Genomic DNA, 21,277 nt, shown 5'->3' with positions numbered 1-21,277 from the left:
GGTTGGACAAAGCTCCAGACAACAGGAAGCTAGATCAGCTGCTTTCTCGACATTCACAACATGGACAATAGAAAATGAGACTGAAATAATGTTCAGGACCCTTCACTTGCATGTCCTCAGCTCAGGACATGTGTCATTTCCTGCTACGTCTGAAGGGACAGAGAGTTAAAACTGGAAAGCAATGGAATTCATATCCTAACCTCCCCCACCCACCACCATCACACGCTTACACACAGTAGTGTGTTATTTAGTTCTAAGTGCTTCTTAATGATGGCTAGCAAAGCTGAGATTGGGCCCCTTGGTGAGACATTGTAAGTAGTGTCCCCACCACAAAGCTAAAGGGATCCTGTTTTCAGTGATAATGGGAGTGGTGTGTTCCTGATGGGGTGGGAGTGTGAGGTGGTGATGAAATGGGCGTGTGAGGTGGTGATGGAGTGGGGGTGCGAGGTGGTGATGGAATGGGGGTGTGAGGTGGTGATGGAGTGGGGGTGTGAGGTGGTGATGGAGTGGGGTGGGAGGTGGTGATGGAGTGGTGGTGTGAGGTGGTGATGGAGTGGGGTGGGTGGTGGTGATGGAGTGGGGTGGGAGGTGGTGATGGTGTGGGGGTGTGAGGTGGTGATGGAGTGGTGGTGTGAGGTGGTGATGGAGTGGGGTGGGAGGTGGTGATGGAGTGGGGTGGGAGGTGGTGATGGAATGGCGATGTGAGGTGGTGATGGAATGGGGGTGTGAGGTGGTGATGGAGTGGGGGTGTGAGGTGGTGATTGAGAGGTGGTGTGAGGTGGTGATGGAGTGGGGGTGTGAGGTGATGATGGAGTAGTGGTATGAGGTGGTGATGGAGTGGTGGTGTGAGGTGGTGATGGAGTGGTGGTGTGAGGTGGTGATGGAGTGGGGGTGTGAGGTGGTGATGGAGTGGTGGTGTGAGGTGGTGATGGAATGGGGGTGTGAGGTGGTGAGGGAGTGGGGCTGTGAGGTGGTGATGGAGTGGTGGTGTGAGGTGGTGATGGAGTGGGGCTGTGAGGTGGTGATGGAATGGGGGTGTGAGGTGGTAATGGAATGGGGATGTGAGGTGGTGATTGAGTGGTGGTGTGAGGTGGTGATGGAGCGGGGGTGTGAGGTGGTGATGGAGTGGTGGTATGAGGTGGTGATGGACTGGGGGTGTGAGGTGGTGATGGAGCGGTGGTGTGAGGTGGTGATGGAGCGGGGGTGTGAGGTGGTGATGGAGTGGTGGTGTGAGGTGGTGATGGAGTGGGGGTGTGAGGTGGTGAGGGAGTGGGGGTGTGAGGTGGTGATGGAATGGGGATGTGAGATGGTGATGGAATGGGGGTGTGAGGTGGTGATGGAATGGGGATGTGAGGTGGTGATGGAATGGGGATGTGAGGTGGTGATGGAATGGGGGTGTGAGGTGGTGATGGAGTGGGGATGTGAGGTGGTGTGAGGTGGTGATGGAGTGGGGGTGTGAGGTGATGATGGAGTAGTGGTGTGAGGTGGTGATGGAGTGGGGGTGTGAGGTGGTGATGGAGTGGGGGTGTGAGGTGGTGATGGAGTGGGGGTGTGAGGTGGTGATGGAGTGGTGGTGTGAGGTGGTGATGGAGTGGGGGTGTGAGGTGGTGAGGGAGTGGGGCTGTGAGGTGGTGATGGAGTGGTGGTGTGAGGTGGTGATGGAGTGGTGGTGTGAGGTGGTGATGGAGTGGGGCTGTGAGGTGGTGATGGAATGGTGGTGTGAGGTGGTGATGGAGTGGTGGTGTGAGGTGGTGATGGAATGGGGGTGTGAGGTGGTGATGGAATGGGGATGTGAGGTGGTGATGGAATGGGGGTGTGAGGTGGTGATGGAGTGGGGATGTGAGGTGGTGATTGAGTGGTGGTGTGAGGTGGTGCTTGAGTGGGGGTGTGAGGTGGTGATTGAGTGGTGGTATGAGGTGGTGATGGAGTGGGGGTGTGAGGTGGTGATGGAGTGGGGTGTGAGGTGGTGATGGAGTGGTGGTGTGAGGTGGTGATGGAGTGGGGCTGTGAGGTGGTGATGGAATGGGGGTGTGAGGTGATTATGGAGTGGTGGTGTGAGGTGGTGATGGAATGGGGGTGTGAAGTGGTGATGGAGTGATGGTGTGAGGTGATGATGGAATGGGGGTGTGAGGTGGTGATGGAGTGGGGGTGTGAGGTGGTGATGGAGTGGGGGTGTGAGGTGGTGATGGAGTGTTGGTGGGAGGTGGTGATGGAGTGGGGGTGTGAGGTGGTGATGGAGCGGGGGTGTGAGGTGGTGATGGAGTGGTGGTGTGAGGTGGTGATGGAGTGGGGGTGTGAGGTGGTGAGGGAGTGGGGGTGTGAGGTGGTGATGGAATGGGGATGTGAGGTGGTGATGGAATGGGGGTGTGAGGTGGTGATGGAATGGGGATGTGAGGTGGTGATGGAATGGGGATGTGAGGTGGTGATGGAATGGGGGTGTGAGGTGGTGCTGGAGTGGGGGTGTGAGGTGGTGATTGAGTGGTGGTATGAGGTGGTGATGGAGTGGGGGTGTGAGGTGGTGATGGAGTGGGGTGTGAGGTGGTGATGGAGTGGTGGTGTGAGGTGGTGATGGAGTGGGGCTGTGAGGTGGTGATGGAATGGGGGTGTGAGGTGATTATGGAGTGGTGGTGTGAGGTGGTGATGGAATGGGGGTGTGAAGTGGTGATGGAGTGATGGTGTGAAGTGGTGATGGAGTGATGGTGTGAGGTGATGATGGAATGGGGGTATGAGGTGGTGATGGAGTGGGGGTGTGAGGTGGTGATGGAGTGGGGGTGTGAGGTGGTGATGGAGTGTTGGTGGGAGGTGGTGATGGAGTGGGGGTGTGAGGTGGTGATGGAGTGGGGGTGTGAGGTGGTGATGGAGTGGGGGTGTGAGGTGGTGATGGAGTGGGGTGTGAGGTGGTGATGGAGTGGTGGTGTGAGGTGGTGATGGAGTGGGGCTGTGAGGTGGTGATGGAATGGGGGTGTGAGGTGATTATGGAGTGGTGGTGTGAAGTGGTGATGGAATGGGGGTGTGAAGTGGTGATGGAGTGATGGTGTGAGGTGATGATGGAATGGGGGTGTGAGGTGGTGATGGAGTGGGGGTGTGAGGTGGTGATGGAGTGGGGGTGTGAGGTGGTGATGGAGTGTTGGTGGGAGGTGGTGATGGAGTGGGGGTGTGAGGTGGTGATGGAGTGGGGGTGTGAGGTGGTGATGGAGTGTTGGTGTGAGGTGGTGATGGAGTGGGGGTGTGAGGTGGTGATGGAGTGGGGTGTGAGGTGGTGATGGAGTGGTGGTGTGAGGTGGTGATGGAGTGGTGGTGTGAGGTGGTGATGGAATGGGGGTGTGAGGTGATTATGGAGTGGTGGTGTGAGGTGGTGATGGAATGGGGGTGTGAGGTGGTGATGGAGTGGGGATGTGAGGTGGTGATGGAGTGCGGTGTGAGGCGGTGATGGAGTGGGGGTGTGAGGTTGTAATGGAGTTGGGGTGTGAGGTGGTGAGGGAGTGGGGCTGTGAGGTGGTGATAGAGTGGTGGTGTGAGGTGGTGATGGAGTGGTGGTGTGAGGTGGTGATGGAGTGGGGCTGTGAGGTGGTGATGGAATGGTGGTGTGAGGTGGTGATGGAGTGGTCGTGTGAGGTGGTGATGGAATGGGGGTGTGAGGTGGAGATGGAGTGGTGGTATGAGGTGGTGATGGAGTGAGGGTGTGAGGTGGTGATGGAGTGGTGGTGTGAGGTGGTGATGGAGTGGGGCTGTGAGGTGGTGATGGAGTGGGGGTGTGAGGTGGTGAGGGAGTGGGGGTGTGAGGTGGTGATGGAATGGGGATGTGAGGTGGTGATGGAATGGGGGTGTGAGGTGGTGATGGAGTGGGGTGGGAGGTGGTGATGGTGTGGGGGTGTGAGGTGGTGATGGAATGGGGATGTGAGGTGGTGATGGAATGAGGGTGTGAGGTGGTGATGGAGTGGGGTGGGAGGTGGTGATGGTGTGGGGGTGTGAGGTGGTGATGGAGTGGGGGTGTGAGGTGGTGATGGAGTGGGGGTGTGAGGTGGTGATTGAGTAGGGGTGTGAGGTGGTGATGGAGTGAGGGTGTGAGGTGGTGATGGAGTGGTGGTGTGAGGTGGTGATGGAGTGGGGGTGTGAGGTGGTGATGGAATGGTGGTGTGAGGTGGTGATGGAGTGGGGGTGTGAGGTGGTGAGGGAGTGGGGGTGTGAGGTGGTGATGGAATGGGGGTGTGAGGTGGTGATGGAGTGGGGATGTGAGGTGGTGATTGAGTGGGGGTGTGAGGTGGTGATGGAGTGGGGGTGTGAGGTGGTGATGGAGTGGTGGTATGAGGTGGTGATGGAGTGAGGGTGTGAGGTGGGGATGGAGTGGGGGTGTGAGGTGGTGATGGAATGGTGGCGTGAGGTGGTGATGGAGTGGGGGTGTGAGGTGGTGAGGGAGTGGGGGTGTGAGGTGGTGATGGAATGGGGATGTGAGGTGTGTGATGGAATGGGGGTGTGAGGTGGTGATGGAGTTGGGTGGGAGGTGGTGATGGTGTGGGGGTGTGAGGTGGTGATGGAGTGGGGGTGTGAGGTGGTGATGGAGTGGGGGTGTGAGGTGGTGATGGAGTGGGGTGTGAGGTGGTGATGGAGTGGTGGTGTGAGGTGGTGATGGAGTGGGGGTGTGAGGTGGTGATGGAGTGGGGGTGTGAGGTGGTGATGGAATGGGGTGGGAGGTGGTGATGGTGTGGGGGTGTGAGGTGGTGATGGAGTGGGGGTGTGAGGTGGTGATGGAGTGGTGGTGTGAGGTGGTGATGGAGTGGTGGTGTGAGGTGGTGATGGAGTGGGGGTGTGAGGTGGTGATGGAGTGGGGGTGTGAGGTGGTGATGGAGTGGTGGTGTGAGGTGGTGATGGAGTGGGGTGGGAGGTGGTGATGGAGTGGGGTGGGAGGTGGTGATGGAATGGCGATGTGAGGTGGTGATGGAATGGGGGTGTGAGGTGGTGATGGAGTGGGGATGTGAGGTGGTGATTGAGTGGTGGTGTGAGGTGGTGATGGAGTGGGGGTGTGAGGTGGTGATGGAGTGGTGGTATGAGGTGGTGATGGAGTGAGGGTGTGAGGTGGTGATGGAGTAGTGGTGTGAGGTGGTGATGGAATGGTGGTGTGAGGTGGTGATGGAGTGGGGGTGTGAGGTGGTGAGGGAGTGGGGGTGTGAGGTGGTGAGGGAATGGGGATGTGAGGTGGTGATGGAATGGGGGTGTAAGGTGGTGATGGAGTGGGGTGGGAGGTGGTGATGGTGTGGGGGTGTGAGGTGGTGATGGAGTGGGGGTGTGAGGTGGTGATGGAGTGGGGGTGTGAGGTGGTGATGGAGTGGGGTGTGAGGTGATGATGGAGTGGTGGTGTGAGGTGGTGAGGGAGTGGGGGTGTGAGGTGGTGATGGAGTGGGGGTGTGAGGTGGTGATGGAGTGGGGGTGTGAGGTGGTGATGGAATGGGGTGGGAGGTGGTGATGGTGTGGGGGTGTGAGGTGGTGATGGAGTGGGGGTGTGAGGTGGTGATGGATTGGTGGTGTGAGGTGGTGATGGAGTGGGGGTGTGAGGTGGTGATGGAGTGGGGGTGTGAGGTGGTTTTGGAGTGGGGGTGTGAGGTGGTGATGGAATGGTGGTGTGAGTTGGTGATGGAGTTTTGGTGTGAGGTGTTGATGGAGTGTGAATGTCATATAGTGATGGAGGGTGTGTGAGGTGATGATTAAGTTGAGGTGCAAGGTAGTTATGGAGTGGGGGTTTGAGGTAGAAATGTAGAATTGAGGAAGGTGTGTGAGGTGATGATGGAGTAGAGGGGGTGAAGTGGTGATGGAGGGTGTGAAGTGGTGATGGAGGGAGTGGGGGTTTTAAATGGTGATGGAGGTTGTGTGTGAAGTGGTGATGGAGGGTGTGAGGGTGATGATGTAGTGGGGGTGTGAAGTGGCGATATAGGGTGTGTGAGGTGATGATGGAGTAGAGGGTGTGTGAGGTGATGATGCCGTGGGGGGGTTTGAAGTGGTAATGGAGGGTGGATGAAAAGTGGTGATGGAGGGTGTGTGAGGTGGTGATGGAGTAGAGGGTGTGAGGTGGTGATGGAGGGTGTGTGAGGTGATCATGGAGTGAGGGGTGGTGTGATGTGGTGATGGGGGTTGTGATGTGGTGATGGGGTTGTGAGGTGATGATGGAGTCAGGGTGTGAGGTCGTGATTGGTGATAGACTAAGCATTTTCTCTGTTCTGATTGGTTGTTTGTGTTTATTTGTACAGCTCCGTCAGCTGTCGATGGTCTCCAGGTTTCTGCGTCTTCCACCTATATTAGAGTTTCCTGGCTAATGGGGCCTGGCCAAAGAGAGGCATTCTGGGTAATCGTGCATCACAGAGCTACAGTAGTACAACAACAAAAGTTAGCAAGAACAACCACGTCCTGTAACATCTCCAGCCTGAGCCCCGGGACCACCTACAACATCACTGTTGTGACAGAGGCTGTCGGGATACAACGAAACAGAACGACAGAGATTCAGACAGGTGACTCCTTCTCTTCCTCTGGCTGAATCATCACCCACTCCAATCAAACACAGCACCACAGCCTCCCTCTCTCTCTATCTCTCACTCACTCTGACACAAAGATGATAACTGAAATCTGAGACCCTTTGAGTAAGTGGAGGAATCAAGGGTCCTGGTCATTTGGAATAAATTACCCCATGCCAGCCCTTTAGGAATAAGTTCAAATAGATAAAGGACCCTGTGGTGGTCCTTTAGTTTTTAAAGCCATTAATTCTGAGGATTAGTGTGTGTGTAGTGAGCAATGTGTGTGTGTATGTATGTGTGTGTGATGCTTTTTTTTCCCTGCAGATCCTGCTCCTGTAACTGCTCTGACTCTGAAAAGTGACGAAGCAGAGGCCACTTTGAATGTCTCTTGGTGTCCTGCAGTGGGCAAAGTGGACTATTACTTGGTCAGATTATTTTCTTCTTCATCCTCAGAGGACCAGCAGGAAAAGCTCTTCCCCAATGTCTCTCATTGGCTCTTCACTGGACTCACACCTGGACAAGCCTATCAGGTGACTGTGGTAACCAGGAGTGGTGAACTCAGTTCAGATGCTAAAGCAACAAGTAGGACAGGTGAGTATATCTTAATTATCCAAAGAGGATATTTCTAGACTTTATAAGTATTCATAAACCGGAAGTGATATGGATAATACTGGTCAGTTGGAGTCAACTGGACGATGTCGTTCTTGTACCGCTGACCGAGTGGAACTTATATGACAACTTCCACCATCAGCTGAGATGACGTAGTTGAAAAGTATACTAGGAATGGTTAATGTCCTCAGAAGATACATACCAAACCTCTCAATGGCAGGTGAATCATTCTATGAGCTTCTGAAATATAAGAATGCATGTACTTGGCATCATACCCAACAAACTGCCTTCAAAACCAAAGAAATGCTATCATCCAAACCAGGTCTTGCCTTCTACCATGCTTCTGGGAAAACTCTGATTGTTAGAGATGCTCTCACAAGCAGCTCTCTGGCCAGTACATGCACCGAGCAAGTAGCAGCTGAAACACACACTTCAGAAGATCTGGTGCTTCATACTGATATCTTTGTTTCCAATTTATTTTTTAATCCCCTTTGTACAGAAACACCCTCTAGTGGGTCTCTAGTTTCTTGTACTTTTTAAGTGATTCAACTTATTGACTTTGGAATACAATTGTGCACATAGGAATACAATGGAACAAATTTCAAAAGGCTGTAATTTGGTCAATTTCTCCGTTACAACCACCAAATTTCAGACTTGGGCACACTATGACACACCATGTCAAATTCACAGAAAATTCATATACATAAAACACTATATATCATACCCACAGAAACCTTAAAATGTCTACTTTGCAGTTTAAAAAAGAAATTTATTTTTACCTGTTTTTTATACAAAGATAAGTAACAAGAAATCGGTCCTTGATGGTCCATCCATTTGTATTCATATGTGTAAGAGGTTTGCCTGGGGCTGGGGCGAGGCTGCCTGCTAAGCCACCCCCAGTCACTAGAGGAAGACAGAGACATCTTAATTTGAGGCAATTAGTTCCACCTGGGCTACTCCTACGTATGGGAAGCCAACACACACCTCAGTGCTCAGTCTTGAGTTTCAGAATGCCATGCAAGCCTGGCTGGTAATTTGGTAAAGGCTCTTGAGTTTTCTCCTGGGTCTCTCTATCTTCTGTTTTTCCACCAGAGCTTTCCCTCTGAGTTTCTCTGAGGGTTTCTCTGGTTTCTCTTGGGATTCAATATTTTCTTTTCTTTACAATTTTTGGTATAAATAAATAATTAGAAATAAAATAAGTTGTGTTCGATCTTTAATTTCTTTTGTCTCATCTTGTCCCTCCCTTTTGTTTTGGAAAACTCTCTTGCCTTTGTTTTCTTTCGCTCAATTTTGAGCTGATCAGTTTTCCCCTGATATCTTAAGTTTTCCTCTCTTGTGTTTCATTTTTTCCCTGACACTTTTAACGTCCAGAGGGGTTGTTTGTGTGTCTGCTTGAGGCCTATTTCTCTAGTGCTCTGTTGGTGGCTTGCCCTGTTCAAATCCACCCCTGGGTGAGCTGCCACATTACAATATGATAATAGAATGATTATCAGGATGCTCTTATTGGAGGATTACCATGTGTGAAAACTTTCATTTTAGTTGTATAAACAAAAGCACATGGTTGTGTTTTTGCACTGAGCACAGAGTTCCAAGATGGCACAGTCACTCATTTTGCCTGCCTGAAAAGGAATTTTGTGATGAATAAGTGAAATAAATTTTGACTGGTTTGTTCTAAAGCACATTTGACACTGGTTAGCTTTGATGCTACACTAATAATAATAATTAGTTCAATTGATATAGCGCCTTTTATATAGCATGAGATAGGGTTGAACAATTATGAAGGTCAGGAGGTAGAGAGCTGCAGAGCTTGGGGGCAGCAATGATGAAAGACCTACCACCCAGAGTAGGAAGTCTAAATCAAGGCACAGTAAGAAGTCCAGAATTAGAAGATGTAAGACAGCGAGAGGGAAAATATAAGATCAGAGATATATGTAGGAGCCAGACCATGTAAAGCTTTAAATGTTAAGAGAAGAATTTTATATTTAATCCTAACTCTATAGGAAGCCAATGCAACTGATGGAAGTACATGCATCATATGAGCTCTACACTTGGTGTAAGTAAGAGACCATGGCTGATGAATTCTGGATATACTCGAGACGACTTACCAGTTTAATTGATAGTCCATAAGTTATTAACAGTAATAAAGTCTGGTAGCTGAGAGACTACAACCCTTTCCATAACTTTAGCTAATAAAGGGAGATTAGAGAGAGGTTGTAGCTGACAAAAGAAGATCCAACCCAGGTTTCAAAAGTATAGGAATGACTGCAACTATACTTGCTCTGTAAAAAGAGCAAATGGACAGAGAGACCAGTTTTCTTATACAGATGTTCTAAACTCCTGGCTTTAACTTTCATGATTCTAAGCTCTGATGTGAACCATAGAGACATATGATTAGCAGGAACGTATCTACAAACCGGATTCCAAAAAAGATGGGACACTATACAAATTGTGAATAAAAACTGAATGCAATGATGTGGAGATGGCAAATGTCAATATTTTATTCGTAATAGAACATAGACGACAGAACAAAAGTTTAATCTGAGTAAATGTAACATTTTAAAGGAAACATATGTTGATTCAAAATTTCAGTGTCAACAAATCCCAAAAAAGTTGGGACAAGTAGCAATAAGTGGCTGGAAAAAGGAAATTGAACATATAACGAACAGCTGGAAGACCAATTAACACTAATTAGGTCAATTGACAACATGATTGGGTATAAAAGAGCTTCTCAGAGTGTTAGTGTCTCTCTGAAGCCAAGATGGTAAGAGGATCACCAATTCGACCATTGTTGCACAGAAAGATAGTGCAGCGATACCAGAATGGTGTTACCCAGCGTAAAATAGCAAAGACTTTTAAGTTATCACCATCAACAGTGCATAACATCATCAAAAGATTCAGAGAATATGGAACAATTGCTGTGCGTAAGGGTCAAGGCGGTAAAACTCTACTGGATGCTCGTGATCTCCGGGCCCTTAAACGTCACTGCACCTCAAACAGGAACGCCACTGTCAAGGAAATAACAGAATGGGATCAGGAATACTTCCAGAAAGCATTGTCAGTTAGATATATACAAGCATAAGGGCACTATTACATTTAAATTCAAGAAGTCCCCAGCTTGTTGCCATGTTTCAGTGAGAAGGAGAATCCCCATGCATTTCTCAGTAATCAAGTCATTTATAAGTGATACCTTATTAGTAATAGAGCAAGAGAGTAATAGAGGTCAGAAGGTCAATTTTTAAGGAAAATGTTCTAGTAGATTAGTAAGTGCTGGATTTCTGAAAAGAGTGAAAGTGATCAGGGTTGATGCCATGATTCCGTTTGGATTCCTTAATTAGTTTCTGTGACTAGATAACCGGAATATGAACATCCAAAGCACACAGCCAAGATTGTGACACAGATTAAGAGTTACAGGATCCAGTTGAGCACAAGTGTTAAAGCTTATTAGTTCCATTGCCAAAAATGTGATCATCATGGAAAAAATACAAAGGCATGCAGACAGATGAAAACCAAGGCATGACATGATAACTTAATGATGACATTAAATATTCAGCGAGTCTTTGTGGAAAACAACAGCAAGAACAGTATCACTAACACCAATACAGTACATTAGCTATCCCAGAAGCCAACCCGTCAAGGGTTTAAGAAACTCATTCACCCTGGCTGAAGTCAAAGAATCAGAGGTAGAGGGAGAGGCCTCACACATGGCTAGCAGATAGTGAACTTTGCCGGGCATACAGCTAGATAAGATAAATCTAGTATGTTCCCAGAGTGCACTGTTGGACTGTGGACCGGAAGGGAGACAAGACAAGTGACTAAACACTGGACGGATATGGACACTGGACATGAGGCAGGACAGGTGATGGGACTGGGTGCTGGGAATGGACAGGAGACTGGACTTGAGACAGGACAGAGGGTTGAAATGGAGACTGGACTGGAGACAAGACAGGAGAAGGGACATGTGATAAGACAGTAGACTGAAAAGGGGACTGGACTGGATTATCAGTTGACTGGACAGGACTTGGCAGGGGAACAGGGACCAGGACATTTACAGGGACATGAACACAGTGACAGGGACGGGAACAGAGACAAAGGCAGACACAGGTACAGGGATGAGGACAGAGACAGGAACCAGGACAGGAACAGACAGGGGAACCAAAACAACTGGAGGGTGCCCAGGACTGGCAAAAGTCTGTGGGGCTGTCCGAGGTACCAGCCTGGGCACAGTTCTGGGGATTGGCCCGAAGACCTTGGAGCCGATCTACGGACACAAACCGAAGTGGCCGGGGCCACAGTCACAGGGACAGGAGCGGCTGAGGAAGCTGCATTCGCTTGGACAGGAGCGGCTGAGGAAGCTGCCTTTGCTTGGACAGGAGCGGCTGAGGAAGCCACCTTCTTGGGGATAGGAGCGGCGGGTGCCGCCTTCACGGAGACAGGAGTGGTGGGTGCCGCCTTCACGGAGACCTCCAGACGTGCCAAGAGGCTTGCAAGCTTCTCCTGGAGGTCAGGAGGGAGTGCAGGGACGTCCTTGGGAGCAGGGGGCCTTGCGATGACGTCCACGGAGGCAGGGGGCCCTGCAACGACATCCATGGAGGCAGGGGGCCCTGTGACGACGTCCGGTACTGGAGCTGTTAAGGGTTTAGGGGGTCTGATGGGCGCACTCTTGAGGGATTTCTTTAAACATGGATCCCCCAGAGGTGCGACCCTGTGGGGCGATCCTCACCTCCCTTGTCCTGAGTTCGGAGGCTAATAGCCCCCACCCTTAACCCCTCCCCCCCAAAAAAAATTCCCCGGACCTGAGGGGGTAATCCACCAGTGAGGAGGAGACTCCAGCACGCTTCTTATGCCGGCTCCTTCGATTCACGCTGGAGTAATCACTCGGTACATGAGTCGACTCCTCTTGAAGGCGCTGAGGAACCGCGTCGTGCATGTGCTGGAGCCGGCTACTCCATTCCGCAGCCGCCTTTAAAACATACATCCCACAGGATCTCTGGGGCCTGTACGGATTGGCGTCTGGTGAATAGCACACCTCGCAAAAGGATTGTCTGTGTTAGCTGCGTCCTTATATGTGTCAGTCATTCTGTCAGGGTAATGCGAAGGGGCGGACTGACGGATGCGGACGCACTCGCTAAAACACAGTACTTTATTAATGAAAAATAACAAAACAAACAGACTTTTACAGAAAGACAACAAACAGGGAGCCAAGCAGGCTAAACTGGACATGGGAAGTTAAACAGGGCAAACGGGACAGACAGACTAAAGAGATAATGAAACAACGACAGAGGAAATTAAATGACGACATGAAACGACAACGTGGAAAACAATGACGGAGAAACTGCAGAGACAGACAGACTTGATAACATGACCGAAACAGTACAAGAATGAATGACCGACAAGAGGAAGTGATACAAGGGGACTTAAATACTAAACACAGATGAGATGCACCTGAGACAGATAATGAGAGGGCAGGGTAACAAATGAGACACAGACAAGGAGGCGGAACAAAGGCGGGACTAGGGCGGAGACAAGGACAATAGCAGACAGATGTGAGCACATGGCGGGGAAAACAGACCTGACAGGACGAGGGCGTGACAATAGGACCTAAAAGGGCCACAACATTTTCAAGCAATTTAGCTAAAAATTGACAGCATGTTTGAAAACTGCAGGAACCATACCAGTAGCTAGAGAATTATTGATGATGTTTAAGATAGATGGTTCTAAATCATCAAACGTTGCCTTAATAAGCTGTGGGGGGCATAACATCTATCGGTTGTCGGCTTTACATTCAGCACTAAATCTCTAAATTCTGCAAGAGAAACAGTTTCAGACTCTCTAAAGACACAGTTGCATGATGGAAGAAGAGAACAATCTTGCCCCAGGTAAGAAATACGAGACCTAAAAGTCTGTCTTACCAATAAAAAAGTTTTAAAACTCTTTACAATGGCCAGGAGATGGATACCCTAATCTGGATGCAGGTTTAAGTAAAGTATTAATTGTACTTTAACAGCTAGCTGATAGTCATGTAAGCAACTCTGGACTACAATATGTTTTACTTGTAGTCTGTGTTTTTTCCATTTCCTCTCTGCTCTCCTACAAGGTTATGTAATTTCCTGAGACGCTGGATTTAACCAGGGCTGGACTTTAGATTTGAAACATATAAATCTCAAGGGGGCAAAAGAATCAAGGACAGCTGAACAATTTTGATAAAATGAAGTGATCTAAATCATCAACACTAAACTGATCCAAGTCATGTGTGGGTAACTATAAAGAGTCTGAGAAGGTCCTGGAAAAGTCACTGGCCATGGAAGGACTGATATGCCTACATAGGCAACCTAAACAGGAGCAGGGAAATGTCCAGTAAAAGTAGATCTAAACAACACTATGGCCTATGATCAGAAAAATTATCATCTTCAATAATTAATTTGTCAATATTGATACAGTTGATCAGTTGAAAATGCCAAATCAAGGATATGACCTTCGACATGGGTTGGCCCATGAACATGTTGATTAAAGAAAGAAGGAAAGAAAGAATCCAAGAGCTGAGTAAAATCATTAACCTGATATTTAGCAGGGCAGCAGACGTATATTAAGTAAAAGTAAAGTTCTATCACACATAGGTACCAGTAAGGCAAGAAATTAAGAAAATTCAATGATATAATCTGTGTGGTTTAGGAGGTCTGTAAACTATTGCACAGAGTAAAGGAAACAAAGAGTGAGCCTTCAAAACCAGTGCTTCAAACTTTTGAACATCCCAAGGTTTAAAATTTGACATCAAAAATGTTGTTTAAAAACCACCACAACACAGAGTGAGGCAGCATTAGTGTTGTGTGCTTCAGGTTAAGTCCTCTGCTTTTGCCCGAACTCGCCGCATAGAATAAAAGTGTAAAGTTGACTGTTCTGGAAACACAAACACCAGCCAGTTGTAAACTGGTTCAGGGGTATGAGGAGATACTGCTCGTGAGTTTCGGCCAAAAAAGCTCAGTAGGAGCATGCCACAGAAATCCCAGTTTGGCCACCGAACTGCTCTTTATTCTCCTTAGAACACCTCCTGGTTTTCCCCATTTCCTACAGTGTTTCCCTTGGTTGATAAAGCAGGGAGAGTGACAGACCTCCCTGAGCCAGGGAGCCACAAACTCAGAGTGAGGAATCCCCCATAGAGGTACAAATGTTGAGTAGCATTTGACAAACATAAACAAGTAACAGTGGAGCACTATAAGCACTACCAAAGAAAAGTAACACACACAACACAAATTAACGCATAACAGGGAGACACCAAGCCAACAAACACACTGGTGCCATTTTGTCTCAGTCATATGTGAAATTTGTTAAAATGTCAAGGCATGTCAGATCCCATCAGATCCCACTGCTACCAGCGTACAGAGTGAAATTTCACCTCCTCCTCCATCGTCAGTGTACAGCCTTATTCCTTGTGTTTGGGGCTGCATTTGGCCATTGCTAACCCTAGGTCAACTTTTGTTCAGAATCAGCTTCTTATCACTGGTAAAGACGCGGCTTTCCTCTCAATCATTCCCGCAGTTTAACAGTGCTTTAAACAGAGTGGATGCTGAGCGTCCACAGAGTTCAATAGCGAAGCAGCGAAGTACAGCCAAACGAGACGAGCCATTGGATAAATGCTGGGCTTTGTCCCGCCCATCGGACACTCAGTGTCTCTGGTGGTCTATGGGGCAGTGGGCTGGCCTCGGCTCAGATGCTCAGCTTCTGCATGATGATTGGATGATCTGTCTGAGGCTGAATCCCTTTTTGATTGACAGCGAAATGAGCGAATCAGCGATCCTTTGGTGTAAAGATCCGTGGGAGCACAGGCGGACACACTTCACATGGGCCAAGGCTGTTTAAGCAGCCTAGCTCTGCTGGCCATTGAGAGGACACTAGTCAAGTCCCTGGAAAAGACGCCTTGTTGGTATGACAGGGTCAAAGAGCATTTTCTTAAAAAGGAACGGAAGGGAGAATTTACGTATAAATAAGCCGACACATTTTATGATGTAGGCCGAAACTGAGCTTCTCCTCTTTGAAAGACCAGCATCCGCCACTGCTGCACCCTGCCTCTTCATTTACAGCCCATCCTCTCTTGTGCTGTGGACCTTTGTCCTCATGCATTCCCTTTAATAATCATGCAGCACCCTGCATCTACTTTATGGTTCGAACTCTCTCCTGCAGTGGATCTTTATTCCTGCCTCTCCTCTTTGCTATGCAACTCCTAGCCCTAGCTTTGCAGCTCGCACTTTCTCGTACAACAGACATTTGACAGACCTCTCTCATTTGAGTCTATGCTGCTTACAACCTCTACTTTTACAGCCCTTGCTCTGTCCTCAGGTACTCCTGTGGACCTTCGTCCCATGCTTTAATTTGTCATCTCTTGTCATCTCTTTTCAATTGTCATCTCTTGGCAGCCATGCTGCTCCCAGCTTCTAACTTTCCAACTAGTGCTACTTAGGACCTTCATCCATGTCTCTCCCCTAGTGACCACACCACACCCTGTCTCCTATATTACAGTTCGCACTCTGTTCTCTGGCTGCTGTGGGTCTTTGACCTGACCTCCCCCCATTTAGCCACACTGCTCCCAACACCTAATTTCCAGCTCATGATCATTCCTCAGGCATAGTCTTGGACCAGCCCCCTGCCCAGCACTCCAGGCAGCTGATGCCAACTCTTTCCTGGATGTCTTCCTCAATTTCAATTTACTCTCTCACAGGCTGCCTCTCCTCTAGCACCTGCTTTTCATCCTTGAGTCATCTTTCTACCTGGCCACTACAGCCAAGCTCCTCAGCTCCATTTGGATTCTGCCTCTTTCAGAGTTTACTCCTATGTGATGAGTTACCTTCTCTGTGTCTCACACTTCCTGCAGTGCTGACCATCTCCTCATCTGTTTAGGCTGCTTATTTTGGCACACCAATCTTCCCTGTAGATCACCCTTCCATTTCTTGCTTCCTCTTTTAGCTTCCCTCTTTGCCACTGGAGCAGTACTGTCACAGCATACCTGACAACTGAGGACATCTCAATTTCATTAATGCTGCCCCTGTAGTATTCAATGACTTTTATGGCAGTTGCTAATCCACTGCCCGCTGGCCCAATGATCTTAGCCGTCTTGAAATGAACTCTGAAGATTCTATCGCGTTGCGCAATTGTCATATCATAATCATCATAATCAATAAAGAACTTTCAATTTATTCAACCTAATGTTATTCCTCTACTGCCTCACACAGCACTCAGTCATGCACAAGTTTATTAAAGGCAGACAATTTATGGACTCACTAATCCCTCTTTTCAGTCACATGCTTATGATCCAGGACAGCAACCAAACCCTCAACCAAACTACCTCTGACTAGAATTCCTCTAATAGTTGGGGCTTTGGGGCTCTGAGTTCACCTCCCCATTTCAGCCTTTAAGGGTGTGATCTGTACTAGCAGCCATGGCCCGGTGGTTATGGAACTGGTCTTGTAACCGGAAGGTAGATGACAGTGGTCAGTTGGAGTGAATTAGATTATGGTGGTCAGATGGAGTGAACTGAACGATGGTGGTCAAGTGGAATGAAATGGACAATGGTGGTTAGCTGGAGTGAACTGGATGATGATGGTCAGAGGATATAATTAGATTTTCGAACAGTTTTAAAATGCATTTACAATACATTAAAAACTTATTTACAGAAATTTTAGAACAGTTTTACCATAGGTTTACAATAGGATCAAAACTGTTTTTCAACAGGTTTACTGTGTTTTCCTATAATCTCTGAGTGATGGTGACTGAGTTAGTGTGGCCAGTGTAGACTGGTCAGTGTATACAATCATTCATTGTCTATAACTGCTTATCCAGTTCAGGGTCACGGTGGGTCCCGAGCCTACCAGGAATCACTGGGCGCAAGGTAGGAACACACCCTGGAGGGGGCGCCAGTCCTTCACAGTGTGACACACACTCACACACTCATGCCTATGGACACTTTTGAGTCACCAATCCACCTGCTAACATGTGTTTTGAACCGTGGGAGAAAACAGGAGCACCTGGAGGAAACCCACACAGACACAGAGAGAACACACCAAACCTCTCACAGACAGTCACCCAGAGGAAACCCACATAGACACAGAGAGAGCGCACCAAACTCCTCCCAGACAGTCACCCCACCTGGAGGAAACCCACACAGACACAGGGAGAACACACCACACTCCTCACAGACAGTCACCCGGAAGAAACCCACACAGACACAGGGAGAACACACCACACTCCTCACAGTCACCCGCAGAAAACCCATGCAGACACAGAGAGAACACACCACACTCCTCTCAAACAGTCACCCAGAGGAAATCCACACAGACACAGGGAGAACACACCACACTCCTCACAGACAGTCACCCGGAGGGGGACTTGAACCTATGCACTCCAGGTCCCTGGAGCTACATGACTGTGACATTACCTGCTGCTCCACCGTGACACCCAAGTGTATTCAGTTATGCTTTTTTGACTTTGTGAGATGAGTTGTTATAATCTTATATCTCTCTGTCTCTCTTTTTTGCCTTTATCTGTTTTCTTTGTTGCTGTCCCTTTGCCTTTCTCTCCATCCTTCTGTCTCTCTCTTTTTCTACTTCTGTACCTGTCTCTCTGTCTCAGCCCCTCGGCCAGTTCAGCAGCTGCAGGTTTCTAACAGTGTAGAGAAAATGCTGCATGTTCAGTGGCACCCTCCAGTGGGAGAGCATGAAAGTTACACTGTGCAGCTGAGGGACCAAGATGAAGTGGTGGAGAGAAAATTCCTAAGCAGAGATGTGAAAGGGTGCATTTTCACTGACCTCACACCTGGATACTTGTATACTGTCACCGTGGTAACACATAGTGGAGAACTCAACAGCTCTGTCTCCATCACCGCACAAACCTGTGAGTCCCTCACCTGTCCTCATACACATCTTGCTGCTTCCTGAATGTATCTGTTAATTTCAGAACAAATGTTTTAATATTTTTAAATAAACATCTAGCATTGTCTTAACAGTGACTAAAAGGTTCAAATGCTCTCAGAGTTAAAGACAGTACATCACTAGGTCATTTGCCCATGTGACACCACTCCTTCTGAGTTTACAAGTCTTTTGATTATGATTTTTGTTTATCACTCAGACCTGATTTTTATAGGATCTATTTTTACATTGACATATTCTATTTACACACAGTGATATTGTTTATTGATACTCTTGCTCCACCATTAAGGGGAGTCTTTACGTAGAATCTTTCTACTGTAGTGTAAGTTACTGCTCCTAATAAACAGACATTACTGTAAATTACATACTATAGTACTGAATGTAGAAGGGGTCTCTGTTTACTGCTCTGAGTCACAGGATGGAATTTGAATTGTAATGTCAACATTTTACTGAAGAGAACAGGAGAAAATTCACTCCAATTCTCTAAAGTTGACCTTTCACCTTTCAAGATGTGAACCAATAAAATGGCTTAAATAAAACAATTGTATACACACTTTAGGTCTAGAGTGTTATTATAAAGAGTTCTTAACACTGAAACACAGATGCCACCCATTAGGCACTGATCTGACCCGGCATCTGTGAGGAGAGATCACTTTAAACTGCACCTGTTCTTCCAATTAACACACTTCAGTTATTCAAGTGTTTGTGTGTGTGTTTGTATGTGCTTAGTCCCAGCAGGTGTGGATCAGCTGAGTGTGAGTAATGAAGGCTGGACCGATGCTCTGCAGGTGAGCTGGAAGGAAGCAGCAGGTAAAATTGACTCCTATCGTCTGCTGCTGATCCACGACAGTGTCATAATCAAGAATGAGAGTGTTCCTGCCAAGTCCACGTCACACCACTTCCATGCTCTGAAATCTGGTGCCCTCTACAAGGTGGTGGTCACTACAGTGCGCAGCGGCATGACCTCCAGACAGAGTGTTTCTGAGGGGCGTACAGGTTAGTGTCAGTCGCAGAATCCACAGCATTCATGAACATTAAACAGTGCAACAGCTAAACTCTCTATGCCCTTCACTGTTCCTCTGGTACAAACTGAAGCACATTCTTCAGCATCACTCACATTGATGTACACTGATCGGCTCCATCTCCTGCACTAATCTGTAACGAGGAATATTCCTGGATTTCTCAGGGTGTCTAGAACATGCGGCAGTCTGTTAAATTTGGTCCAGGAGGATGTGTTGTTTGATGGTGGTCTGTGGTCTCACTGTTTGTTGCTGATGTATAATTGTCTGTGTTTGTGCTTGTGCCAGTGCCTGCTGCGGTGCGTGATTTGTTGGTCAGTAATAATGGGAGGACGGACTTCCTCAGCGTGTCATGGAGGGCACCACAGGGGGAAGTGGACAGTTATTTGGTGAATCTGAGTGACAGACAGAGAACTGTACACTCTCTGACCGTCTCAAAGTCCAGCCGGGAGTGTGTGTTCAAGTCATTGGTGTCTGGACGCCTCTACAACATCTCAGTCAGCTCGCGCAGTGGAATGTATGAGAACCACACAGTGGTCCAGCAGAGAACCCGTAAGCATCCACTCTCCACATGTCCATTACAGTATTCACGATTTAATCAGAAACATCACAAACTTCACTGGGACACCAGCATTTCCACTAGGGGTCTGTAATATGCGCACATAGTTTAACAAGCACTGATTGGGTAATGAGAGGTGTGGGTACAGTGAGCAGATGTGTATGTGTGTGTTGCAGGTGGTCACATTCACACATACTAACCCTGCAGGTAAATTGGAATGTCTGAGAGAGGCATTGTATTTATCTGGTAATATTTATAAGTGTAGACTGACAATTTTATATCCTGTGCATATTCCATTGTTGGTTTACTATTTCTTGATTTCCTGAAATATTAACTATTTTAGATGATAAAAGACCTACATTCTTTTCAATCCTGCACTGAAAAATATTTATTTGAATATTGAACTATTCTCTCCTGCCAGTTAGCATAAATCGATGAGTAATAAGTTTTGCTGCAAAGACTCAGCCCTTTTTTTGAATGCTCCTTTAATACATTTATATTCACTTTTTCATATTGTGATGATTTAGAATAGTGTGAAATGAGATTTCCACAAATTTTTCACATTTATTTAAGCCTTATCAAACTCTTTTAATACAATAGATAAAGATGAAATTGTCTCTCAAATGCATCTTAAAAAACAGGAAGTTAAATATGAGAGCAAAACTGAATCAATCCTGTCAAGAGTTCCTCAATTTTTCCCCTTGATGTTTCTGAGTTGTAGTTCAACTATTTAAACTATTCAAAAAACTTTTCTAAACATGTCTGTTTCCATATTTAAAATGTTATATTTGTGCTATTTCAATTAAATATAAGGTGTAATAGACAATAGCAACAGATCCTTTTTTGAAATGGGGTTTGTATATGCACAAAATGAAGTGAGATTTTTTGCGCAGTTAAAGTGGAACTGTACACTGTTGATGTGATGTGCTTGTTTTGTCCAACCACAGAGCCGTCCACTGTTCTGACACCGACAGCAAACCACATGGCAAGGGATGACTCGCTGAAGGTCTCCTGGCACCATGCACCGGGAGACTTTGACTACTACCAGGTGGCCATCAAACACAACAATCTGTTCCATCAGAACTGGACTATACCACGCTCTCAGACCCAGTGTGTGTTCAGGGGGCTGGTACCTGGGCGACTCTATACTGTCATTGTCAGCACCTGGAGTGGAAAATTTGAGTCCAGTATCTCCACCCATGGTCAAACCTGTGAGTAGACCCTTGCTGATTCATCACAGAATAATGAATATACACTTGGCTAAAGGGGTCTCCTTCACTTTAAGAAGTGTCCAGTCTTTAGCTGTCAGTGATAATACATCATCAAGATTTCATCGGTTTGCAGCTGTGGTAATCATTGGTCGATACCGCTGCCATTTTGACAGGTGTTTGGATTTACTTTTTTATTGTCTATAAACATGTTCTCAATCATGAAAAACCCTCTCCATTCTCTGATTAAATTATTACATTAAAATGTAATTAAAATTAAAATGACATAATTTCAAAATCAATGTAAATGGTGAGTTTGTCCACTGTCCAGCACCAAGACCATTCAGTTGTTAGCACTAGAATAGGTACTATGCTTTGTGCTGCCTACATTGGCTGTAAAGGTATGTGTCCATTGTAAAAAAAAAAACCTACACATATGGCAACAGTCCTTATGTAGTTTACATGTATA

The 21,277-nt window shown here is 47.5% G+C and overlaps 1 protein-coding gene across 1 annotated transcript in view; it reads left to right on the top strand.

Annotated features, from left to right (window-relative positions):
* The window catches only part of LOC136673344 (receptor-type tyrosine-protein phosphatase beta-like), a 58,030-nt gene that overhangs the window by 14,641 nt on the left and 22,112 nt on the right, over positions 1–21,277 (top strand). Inside the window, exons 4-9 of the mRNA XM_066648741.1 lie at positions 6,240–6,497; positions 6,825–7,091; positions 17,727–17,987; positions 18,752–19,018; positions 19,330–19,593; positions 20,548–20,811. Of these exons, the coding sequence (XP_066504838.1) occupies positions 6,240–6,497; positions 6,825–7,091; positions 17,727–17,987; positions 18,752–19,018; positions 19,330–19,593; positions 20,548–20,811 (1,581 nt within the window). The remainder of the gene's footprint in view (positions 1–6,239; positions 6,498–6,824; positions 7,092–17,726; positions 17,988–18,751; positions 19,019–19,329; positions 19,594–20,547; positions 20,812–21,277) is intronic.

The sequence above is a fragment of the Hoplias malabaricus genome, chromosome 17, assembly GCF_029633855.1.
Source record: "Hoplias malabaricus isolate fHopMal1 chromosome 17, fHopMal1.hap1, whole genome shotgun sequence".
Classification (NCBI taxonomy): Eukaryota; Metazoa; Chordata; class Actinopteri; order Characiformes; family Erythrinidae; genus Hoplias; species Hoplias malabaricus.
This window is presented reverse-complemented; position numbering and strand designations above follow the sequence as displayed.